Below are 11551 nucleotides of genomic sequence, written 5' to 3'. Positions count from 1 at the left end.
TAATAACGGGGATGGGATAATAACGGGGATGGGATAACGGGATAGCGGGGATGGGATAACTGGCATGGGGTAGTGGGATAATGGGATAAGGGAAATGGGATAGCAGGATAATGGGATAATGGGGATGGGATAACGGGGATGGGATAACGGGAATGGGATAGCAGGATAACGGGATAACTGGGATGGGATAGCGGGATAACGGGGATGGGATAGTGGGGATGGGATAACAGGAATGGGATAAGGGGAATGGGATAGCAGGATAATGGGATAACTGGGATGGGATAGTGAGGATGGGATAACGGGATAGTGGGATAACAGGATAAGAGGATAACGAGATAATGGGATGGGAACTGGGATGGGATCCATGGGATGGATAATGAGATGGGAATGATGGGATGGGAATGATGGGATGGGAATGATGGGATGGGAATGATGGGATGGGAATGATGGGATGGGAATGATGGGATGGGAATGATGGGATGGATCCATGGGATGGATAATGGGAAAATGGGATTGGAACTGGGATCAGAACTGGCACGGGATGGGAACAGGGATGGGATAATGGGATCCATGGGATGGGATCCATGGGATGGGAATGACGGGAATGATGGGATGATGGGATGGATCCATGGGATGGGATGATGGGATCATGGGGATGATGGGATGATGGGAATGATAGGAATGATGGGATGATGGGATGGATCCATGGGATGGGATGATGGGATGATGGGATGGAGCCATGGGATGAGGGGATCATGGGGATGATGGGATGATGGGATGGAGCCATGGGATGAGGGGATCATGGGGATGATGGGATGATGGGATGGAGCCATGGGATGAGGGGATCATGGGGATGATGGGATGATGGGATGGAGCCATGGGATGAGGGGATCATGGGGATGATGGGATGATGGGATGGAGCCATGGGATGAGGGGATCATGGGGATGATGGGATGATGGGATGGAGCCATGGGATGAGGGGATCATGGGGATGATGGGATGATGGGATGGAGCCATGGGATGAGGGGATCATGGGGATGATGGGATGATGGGATGGAGCCATGGGATGAGGGGATCATGGGGATGATGGGATGATGGGATGGAGCCATGGGATGAGGGGATCATGGGGATGATGGGATGATGGGATGGAGCCATGGGATGAGGGGATCATGGGGATGATGGGATGATGGGATGGAGCCATGGGATGAGGGGATCATGGGGATGATGGGATGATGGGATGGAGCCATGGGATGAGGGGATCATGGGGATGATGGGATGATGGGATGGAGCCATGGGATGAGGGGATCATGGGGATGATGGGATGATGGGATGGAGCCATGGGATGAGGGGATCATGGGGATGATGGGATGATGGGATGGAGCCATGGGATGAGGGGATCATGGGGATGATGGGATGATGGGATGGAGCCATGGGATGAGGGGATCATGGGGATGATGGGATGATGGGATGGAGCCATGGGATGAGGGGATCATGGGGATGATGGGATGATGGGATGGAGCCATGGGATGAGGGGATCATGGGGATGATGGGATGATGGGATGGAGCCATGGGATGAGGGGATCATGGGGATGATGGGATGATGGGATGGAGCCATGGGATGAGGGGATCATGGGGATGATGGGATGATGGGATGGAGCCATGGGATGAGGGGATCATGGGGATGATGGGATGATGGGATGGAGCCATGGGATGAGGGGATCATGGGGATGATGGGATGGGATGATGGGATGGATCCAGGGGGTGATGGGAGGGATCCATGGGGTGATGGGATGGATCCATGGGATGACGGGACGGGGCCCAGCCGGCCCAGGGGGTCCCAGGTGCCCCCGATCCCTTCTGGCCCGAGTCCGGTCCCGGGCTCTGAAGGAACCCAAGGGCAAGGTTGGGATTTTACCCAAATTCTGTGGATTTCACCCAAACTCAGTGAACCCCGCCCAAATCCCAGCACATCTAACCCAAATTTCATTCATTTAACCCAAATTTCATCAGCTTAGCCCAATTTCTGCTCTATTTAACCCAGATTTCAGTGGTTTAACCCAAATTTTATGAATTTGCCCCTGTTCAAGCCACAAATCCGGGTCAAGTTTAACCACTTTTTATTTTTCCACTTAAATATTCTCTTTAAATACAGCATTGTCCCGGGAAACTGCGGAAAAGCAGGAAAAATGAATAACAGTGGGGAGAAGCTTTGGATTCACTTGGTGGCATTAAATGCGGAGTTAAAATGGAAATTAAAAAACAAAACATGAAATTAAAAATGGAATAGAAATAAGGAAAGGAAAAAGTGAAGTTAAAAGGGAAATTAAAAAGGAAATAAATTGAATTAAAAAAAGAAAGAAGAGCAAGTAAAAATTTAATAAAGAAATAAAAAGGCAATAAAAACAGAGAAAGAAAATAAAAACAAAATTAAAAAAAAAAATTAAATTTAAAAGAAAAAAACAAAATTAAAAATGAAAGGAATAAAAAAGTAGAAAAAAGGGGAATAAAAAATAAAGAAGGAAATCAAAATGACATTAAAAGTTCTGAAGCCGCTTTGGGCACCCTGGGGGGGAAGTTTGGGGATCCCCAGGGGTTTTGGGGGGGCTGTAGCACCAGCGAGGGCCAGATCCATGAAATCCAGACTGGATCAAATCCAGGAACTCTGGGGGGGTTGGGGGGAAATCAGATAAATCTGGGAATTCTGTGGTTTGGAGTAGAATGGGATAAATCTGGGAATTCTGGTGTGGTTTGTGGGGAAATGGGATAAATCTGGGAATTCTGTGGTTTTGGGGGGAAATTGGATAAATCTGGGAATTCTGAGGGGTTTGGGGTACAACGGGATAAATCCAGGAATTCCATGGCTTGGGAAGCACCAGCTGGGGGGAGCCAGGGCAGGATTTGGGGTCCCCTGCCCCCAGGGGGTCACACCGGCTTTGGGGCCGTTCCTGTGGGATTTGGGCACCTCCCGGGGGGGTTTGGGGGTCACCGAGGCCCCGGGCTGGGAGCCGGCCCCTCCCCACCCCAAATCCCCCCTGGGAAATCCCCTCTGAGCCCCCTGAAGCCGCTCTGGACTCCCCCAAAGCCCTTGGAACCCCCCTGAACCCCTTCAACACCCCCCTAAGTGCCCGTGAATGCTCTGAACCCCCTTTTGAACCCTCCTGGACACCAAAAATAACCCTGGGAACGCCCAAAAACCCCTCTGGCTCTGCCAAACCCCCTGAAACCTCCTCTGAACACCACTAAATGCCTCCCTGAACCCCTGAAAACACCCTCTGAACCCCCAAATGCCCCTCTGAATCCTTTTTAACCCCTTACCCCCCTCCTCTGAACCCCCCTAAACCTCAAACCCCCTTGAGCCCACCCAAGGCCCCTGAATTCCCTTTGAATCCCCCTTAAATCTCCTGAACTCACTTAAACCCCTTTTTGAGCCCCTAAAAAAGCCTTTAAACCAACTTAAACCCCACCTGAGCCCCTTTAAACTCCTCTGAACCCCCCTAAAGCCCTTCTTAAACCCCCCTTAAACCTCCCCTCAAGAGCCTAAAAAATCCCTTTGACACCCTCAGACCCCACTGAACCCACCTGAATCCCACAAACTCTTTTTAAAGCCCCTTAAACCCCTCTGAACCCCCCAAGACCCTTTAACTTTCTTTATAAACCCCTTTAGACCAAACTGAACCCCCTTTAGCCCCCTTAAATCTCTCTGAACCCCTAAAACCCATAAAAACCCCTCTGAACACTTTTCAACCCTAAGAAAACCCTCAATGCCCCCATAACCCCTAAAAACCCCACTCTGAACATCCCTGAACCCCCTAAAAACCCCTCTGAGCCCCCTTAAACCCCTTTTTAAACTGTCCTGAACACCTAAAACCCCATAAAAACCCCTCTGAACCCCTTTAAACCCCACAAAAAAACTCAATGACACCATAACCCCTAAAAATCCCACTTTGAGCCCCCTTAAATCCCTTTTAAACCCTCATCCCCTCCTGAATCCCCTTTTAAACCCCCCCAGAGAGGACAGGTGACCCCCCCCAGGAGCACCAGGGGACCCTCAACCCCCAAAACTGGTGGGGAGGTCCCACCCCAGTGTGGGAAAACCGCTGGAAAAGCCAAAATCAAGGGTGAAATCAAAAAGTCAGGAGAAGAACGAGGGGGCAGCAGCTGGACTGGGGGATTTGGGTCCCTGTGACCCCGGGGTCTGGGAGCATCCAGGTGAGCAGGGCCTGAAGGCACAGATCCCTCAAGGTGAGCAGGTCCAGGTGAGCAGGTCCCTCAAGGTGAGCAGGTCCCTCAAGGAGAGCAGGTCCAGGAGAGCAGATCTCACAAGGTGAGCAGGTCCCTCAAGGTGAGCAGGTCCAGGTAAGCAGTTCCAGGTGAGCAGGTCCCTCAAGGTGAGCAGATCCAGGGGCACACATCCCTCAAGGTGAGCAGGTCCAAGTGAGCAGGTCCTAGGAGTGCTCAGGTGAGCAGATCCAGCGGCACAGATCCCTCAAAGTGAGCAGGTCCAGGTGAGCAGATCCCTCAAGGTGAGCAGATCCCTCAAGGTGAGCAGGTCCAGGTGAGCAGATCCCTCAAGGTGAGCAGATCCCTCAAGGTGAGCAGGCCCAGGTGAGCAGGTCCCTCAAGGTGAGCAGGTCCCTCAAGGAGAGCAGGTCCAGGAGAGCAGATCTCACAAGGTGAGCAGATCCCTCAAGGTGAGCAGGTCCCTCAAGGTGAGCAGGTCCAGGTAAGCAGTTCCAGGTGAGCAGGTCCCTCAAGGTGAGCAGATCCAGGGGCACACATCCCTCAAGGTGAGCAGGTCCAAGTGAGCAGGTCCTAGGAGTGCTCAGGTGAGCAGATCCAGCGGCACAGATCCCTCAAAGTGAGCAGGTCCAGGTGAGCAGATCCCTCAAGGTGAGCAGATCCCTCAAGGTGAGCAGGTCCAGGTGAGCAGATCCCTCAAGGTGAGCAGATCCCTCAAGGTGAGCAGGTCCAGGGTCCAGGTGAGCAGGATGCAGGTTTTGGGGCACAGACCCAAGCAGGTGAGCAGATCCCAGAATCCAAGAGCATCCAGGTGAGCAAATCCACAGAGCCAGTGGAGAACTGGCAGCCCCACCCCCATCCCAATTTCCCCCCCTCCTGCCTCTTCCCAGGCTGGAATTGCCGCTGGGCCAGGTCGATCTCACCTGGCTGAAGCCAAAAAAAAGGAAGGAAAAGCCCCAGAAATGAGAAGTTTCACCCCAAGACAGACCCCAGGGCTGCAGGAAGGTCCACAGCACAGGTGGGTTTTCCATGAATCCCAGTCCAAGGAAGGGCAGGAGGGACCAGGTGAGTCTGGAGAACCTGAATCCATCCCAGTCTGACCAGTTTGATGCCAGTGGAGAGCCCGGAGCCACAAGGAGCACAGGTGAGCAGGAAGCACCTGAGGAGCAGCACAGGGAGTTCCAGGTGCTCTGGGAAGTTGGGTTCACCAGGAACAGCAGGAGCTGGACACCTGCAGGGCTCTGTGGGATGGATCCTGATGGCAGGAATGGCAGGAACAGCTCTTTGGGAAACACAGCCAGGTGAGGGTCACCTTCATGGATGGATGGAGCTCACCTGGGGTGGGCAAGGAGCCAGCTGAGAGCTCCAGGCCCAGGTGACGTTGCACCCATGGGGTAACAGGGACACCTGTGCACACCTGCAGGGCTCTGGAATTCCTGCTGGAATTGCTCCAGCACCACCTGGATGCACAGAGCCCACCTGCAGCGGGCCAGGATCACAGGTAGGGACAGGGACACTCCTGCACATCCCAAATCCTGCTCCTTGGAGGGGCAGCTCCAACTCCTCAGCAGCTGCTGGAGGCACCTCCCAGCACGGGATGAACATCCCAGAGGGTTCCCACAGGTACAGGTGATCACTTCCAGGTGATGGAGGAGCCAACGAGGAGGTGAAGTTGGCTCAACCCCCCCAAAATGTTCCAGGTGAGTTTGGGAATTCCAGTCTTGGGTCTCTTGTGCCAGTTCCAGGTGTTTCCCAATCCATCCCAGCTGCAGGTGAGTGGGAGCATCACCTGGATGAGGTGGGATGGGAGGCAGCCCAGGTGAGACATTCATTAAACAATCAGGAATGAGGGAAAAATGACTTTTCCCTTAAAAACAAGGAAAGTGGAGGCAGCCAGGGGGGACAGAGCTGCCACGGGATCCAGGAGGCTCCAGCTCAGGTGAGTCCTGGCACAGGTGATCTCTGCCAGGTGGGATGGAGAACAGGAAGGATCCGAGAGGCCGCAGCCCAGGTGAGTCCTGGCACAGGTGACCCCTACCAGGTGAGTGAAGGACTCCTGGGCCAGGTGAATCCTCTGTCCAGAGCAGCCCCCACCAATTAAATAATCAATCCATGGAATAAATAATGGAGCCAGAGGGCCTGAGGCCACTCATATGGGCAGGTGGGGGTGCTCCAGGTGCTCTGGGAGATTTTGGGGCGCTCCTCCCTTGCTCACAGCAGCAGGGACAGGTGGGACCCCCAGCTCTTTCCCAGGGGGGCTGGAAGCTGGAGCTGGATGCTCCACGTGGCCACTGCCACCCTTGGCAGCTGCCCGTGGCTCCAGCTGGCAGTAGAGCCCAGGTGCATCGGGCAGGTAAGGCTGGGAGCCCACCTGGGCCGGCTGCCCCGGGGGGTAGCACAGGACGGGAGATTCCAGCGGGAACTGGGCTGGGATCAGGATGGTGGAGGCGAGCCCGGGGCACGGGGGAGCTTTCACCTGCCAGGTGTCATCCAGGTGCTCCCCCAGCACGCAGACCCCGCCCCCTTCTCCCCCAGAGCCGCTTCCAGAGTCTTCCTCAGCCTTCAGCCTCTCCAGCTCCTCGGCCGTCTGCAGGTGCAGCACCGCCCGCTCGTTCTCCGCCAGGTACTCCTGGAAGTCCTGAGTCTCGGGGGGCTGCGGGGGCGGCCAGCTGGGGCCAGGGAGGGCAGCGGCTCCTTCCTCCTCCTCCTCCTCCTCCTCCCGCCGGTTCTCCAGCTCCAGCTTCATCAGGGTGTGCAGGAAGTGGGTGCGGACGCGCAGGGGGTTGAACTCGATGCGCCCGGCCACGTTCCCGCAGCCGTCCCGGGAGCAGCCGCACGGGAACGACGTGCGATCCACCTGGGCACAGGGCACGCTGTGGCAGCCTGCAGGAGCCTGCCAGCCTGCATGCCCCCCAGGCATCCTGGCAGGGCTTCGTCCCAGCCACGATCCCCCCAGAGCCTGCATCCCCCCCAGACATCCTGGCAGGGCTTCGTCCCAGCCAGGATCCCCCCAGAGCCTGAATCCCACCCCAGACATCCTGGCAGGGCTTTATCCCAGCCAGGATCCTCCCCAAAGCCTGAATCCCACCCCAGACATCCTGGCAGGGCTTTAACCCAGCCAGGATCCCCCCCAAAGCCTGAATCCCACCCCAGACATCCTGGCAGGGCTTCATCCCAGCCAGGATCCCCCCAGAGCCTGAATCCCACCCCAGACATCCTGGCAGGGCTTCGTCCCAGCCAGGATCCCCCCAGAGCCTGAATCCCACCCCAGACATCCTGGCAGGGCTTTAACCCAGCCAGGATCCCCCCAGAGCCTGAATCCCACCCCAGACATCCTGGCAGGGCTTCGTCCCAGCCAGGATCCCCCCAGAGGATCCTCCCCCAGAGCCTGAATCCCACCCCAGAGTGACCCCAGATCCCACCTGGACAGCAGGAATTTGGCTCTGGGGTGGAGAGAGGAGTTTATACATTCCAGGTATGGCCAAAACACACCTGGAGCTGTTCCTGCTCCTTCAAGGAACAAGAGCACTCCAGCACCTGCTGCACCACAAACCCCAGCAGCCTCACCTGGCACCCTCTGCTCCCTCAAGGAGCAAGGACATGGGCACAGTGGGGGTGCCTCGAGGCCCACCTGTCCCCCCTTTTCCCAGCTCACCTGGCACTGGATGCCCTCACCTGGCACACCTGGCTCTCCCCAGCCCCCAGGAAGCTCACAAGGAGCATCCCAAACCCCCCGTGTCTCACCTGGCACTGGATGCCAGCCTGGCACACCTGGCTCTCCCCACCCCTCAGGAAGCACACGAGGAGCAGCCCAAAACCCCTCTCTGTGTCTCACCTGGCACACCTGGCTCTCCCAAGCCCCCAGGAAGCACACGAGGAGCACCCCAACCCCCCCCTGTCTCACCTGGCACACCTGGCTCTCCCCACCCGTCAGGAAGAACACGAGGAGCATCCCAAACCCCCCATGTGTCTCACCTGGCACTGGATGCCAGCCTGGCACACCGGGCTCTCCCCACCCCTCGGGAAGCACATGAGGAGCAGCCCAAACCCCTCCCTGTCTCACCTGGCACTGGATGCCAGCCTGGCACACCGGGCTCTCCCCACCCCTCGGGAAGCACATGAGGAGCAGCCCAAACCCCTCCCTGTCTCACCTGGCACTGGATGTCCTCACCTGGCACACCTGGCTCTCCCCCCGACTGGGGAAGCACACGAGGAGCATCCCAAACCCCCCCCGTGTCTCACCTGGCTCTCCCCTCCCCCAGGAAGCTCACAAGGAGCATCCCAAACCCCTGTGTCTCACCTGACACTCCTGGCTCTCCCCACCCCCAGGAATCACACCAGGAGCATCCCAAACCCCCCGTGTCTCACCTGGCTCTCCCCACCCCTCAGGAAGCTCACAAGGAGCATCCCAAACCCCCCGTGTCTCACCTGGCACTGGATGCCAGCCTGGCACACCTGGCTCTCCCCACCCCTGGGGAAGCACACGAGGAGCAGCCCAAAACCCCTCTCTGTGTCTCACCTGGCACACCTGGCTCTCCCAAGCCCCCAGGAAGCATCAGGAATCACACCAGGAGCATCCCTGTCTCACCTGGCACACCTGGCTCCCCACCCCCAGAAATCACACCAGGAGCATCCCAAACCCCCCGTGTCTCACCTGGCACTGGATGCCGGCCTGGCTGCAGGCGCAGGTGCGCGGCTCGCAGGTCAGGCGGCACAGGCAGCCGCACTGCTCGCGGGACAGGCGCAGCGCCCGCAGCTCCTGCCGCTCCTCGGCGTCGATCCTGCGCACGCCCGAGGCGCGCAGCAGCGCCCGGCGCCGCTTGGTGGGCAGCGGCTGCAGGTAGAAATAATCGCCCACCTCCACCTGCCCCACGTCCAGGTCGTCGTCGGACACGTCGGCCAAGGTGAGCCCCGCGGCCTCGGCCGACGGCACCGTGCCGTTCTGGGTCAGCTGCAGCGAGGCGAGAGGAAAAGGGTTAAAAATCGGCAAATTCGGGGAGTTGGAAAGAAAGTTAGGGTTGGTAAGCCCCAGGGAATGTGAAGGGTAGGCCCTTGCTTGCTCCTGGTAAAACACCTCACAAAAGCAATTCATTTCTTTGTTCACTTCTTTTTCTAGCGAGTTGCCCAGGTGGGACTTTTTGGCTGCTGTCTAATTAAATTTGAGGTGAAGTCCCCGAGGTCCTACAAGGTGGCTTTTCACCTAATCGAGGAGAAAAACTGGAAAATTCGGGGAGTTGGAAAGAAAGTTAGGGTTGGTAAGCCCTGGGGGACGTGAATTGCTTGCTCCTGGTAAAACACCTCACAAAAGCAATTCATTTCTTTGTTCACTTCTTTTTCTAGCGAGTTGCCCAGGTTGAACTTTTTGGCTGCTGTCTAATTGGCTATCCTTAAATTTGAGGTGAAGTCCCTGAGGTCCTACAAGGTGGCTTTTCACCTAATCGAGGAGAAAAACTGGAAAATTCAGGGAGTTGGAAAGAAAGTTAGGGTTGGTAAGCCCTGGGGGATGTGAAGGGTCGGCCCTTGCTGTATGTGCCTCCTCCAGCCAGGTCCCATGAGCTCTTGGGGGTGTACAGCACACCCAAGACAGCTCAGCCACCTTTGGAGGCACAAAAATCAGCAGCACGGCTTCTGCTGCAGTGCTGGGAACAAAAGGGTTTCATAAAAACAAAATAACAAACAGAAAAACCGAGCCAGGTGCACCAGGGCCTTGGTTCTGGTAAAACACCTCACAAAAGCAATTAGCTCCTTTGTTCATTCCTTTTTCTAGCAAATTGCTCAGTGGGACTTTTTGGCTGCTGTCTAATTAGCTGTCCTTAAATTTGAGGTGAAGTCCCCAAGGTCCTGTGAGGTGGCTTTTCACCTCAACTTCTGGTTTCTTTCCTTTCTAGGGGGACAAGGATTGTTTTGCCACTCCATCAACAGGGAGCACATTCCTGCAGGCCTTGTGTTTGCTAGATCATGTGAAACTGCAGCTGTGTAATCAGTACATGGTAAATAATATAATTATTAGATATAATTATTGCTTGATCGTGAGAAGAATCATGAGAAACTGTGTCAGGGGTTTGAGGGGGATCATGAGAAATCCGTGCTTGGATGAAATCAATGTGTAAAACAGAACAAGGTAAGTTTAGTAATTAATTATGTAAGTTAAAATAGAATATTTATAAAATATAAAACATGTTCAGCTCCAAATGTCGGAGTCAGATTTGGGTCTGCCCCCCTGACACCCAGAGCTCTCCAATAAAAGCCCCTGCATGGAACCATTCTGTGATTTTGTGTTCCTGACACTACCAGAGGGACACGTGTGGGGATGTGGGACCACAGGGGTCACCTGCCCAGGTGTGCCTCCCTCCACCCAAACTGAGCCTTGTCCCTCCCAAGGCTTCTCCAACCCAAGGAAAATTGATTTTTTGGGTTTTTTTTTTTTTTTGGAAAGGCATTGCCAGATTCACCCTGGAACATCCTGATCACCCCCAGGTGCCACCCAGGTGTTTCCCACACAGGTTTTTCCCCCCAAAGATCCCCCCAAAGTGTTTCCCACCTGGATTCCCCTCACTTTGCCCCTCTTCCAACCTCACTCTGGCATTTTGCACTTCCCTCCCCCAAACCCCTCCCCAAGGGCTTTCCCACCTGCCCACCACCAAACCCACCCAGGTATTTCCCCCCTGGATTCCCCCCTCCCAGCCCCAATACCTGGCTCCCCCAGGTATTCCCACCCAGATACTCTTTGTCACCCCAAATCCCCTCCAGGTACGATCCCCCACTGCTGTCCCTTCAGGTATCTCCCACCTGGATTCCCTCTCCCTCCCCAGTTATTTCCCACCTGGATTTCCTCTCCCTCCCAGGTATTTCCCACCTGGATCCTACCCTCCCTCCCCAGTATTCTCCACCCAGACACCCTCTGTTCCCCCAAATGCCCTCCAGGTATTCCCCCCCTGGGTCTCCCACTGCTGCCCCTCCAGCTATTTCCCACCTGGATTCCACCCTCCCTCCCCAGCTATCTCCCACCTGAATTCCCCCTCCCTCCCTCCTTCCTCAGGTATTTCCCACCTGGATTCCCTCTCCCTCCCCAGGTATTTCCCACCTGGATTCCCCCCTCCCTCCCCAGGTATTCTCCACCCAGACACCCTCTGTTACCCCAAATCCCCTCCAGGTATCTCCCATCTGGATTCCACCCTCCCTCCCCATGTATTTCCCACCTGGATTCTGCTCTCCATCCCCAGCTATTTCCCACCTGGATTCCCCCTCCCTCCCTCTCTCCCCAGCTATTTCCCAACTGGATTCTCCCTCCCTCCCTCCCTCCCTCCCTCCC

At 55.8% G+C, this 11551-nt stretch overlaps 1 protein-coding gene across 1 annotated transcript in view; it reads right to left on the bottom strand.

The window, feature by feature from the left end:
• Positions 1-4976: 4976 nt before the first annotated feature.
• CSRNP2 (cysteine and serine rich nuclear protein 2) overlaps positions 4977-11551 on the bottom strand; it is a 9815-nt gene continuing 3240 nt past the window's right edge. Inside the window, exons 3-4 of the mRNA XM_041401297.1 lie at positions 8894-9190; positions 4977-7096 (exon numbers count right to left, since the gene is read on the bottom strand). Coding sequence (XP_041257231.1) covers positions 6389-7096; positions 8894-9190 — 1005 coding nt within the window. The 3' untranslated portion in view covers positions 4977-6388. The remainder of the gene's footprint in view (positions 7097-8893; positions 9191-11551) is intronic.

The sequence above is a fragment of the Onychostruthus taczanowskii genome, unplaced genomic scaffold (genome assembly GCF_017590055.1).
Source record: "Onychostruthus taczanowskii isolate IOZ18803 unplaced genomic scaffold, ASM1759005v1 scaffold188, whole genome shotgun sequence".
In the NCBI taxonomy this organism is placed as follows: domain Eukaryota; kingdom Metazoa; phylum Chordata; class Aves; order Passeriformes; family Passeridae; genus Onychostruthus; species Onychostruthus taczanowskii.
Note: the sequence above shows the minus strand (reverse complement) of the source record. Positions and strands in the feature narration are given on the sequence as shown.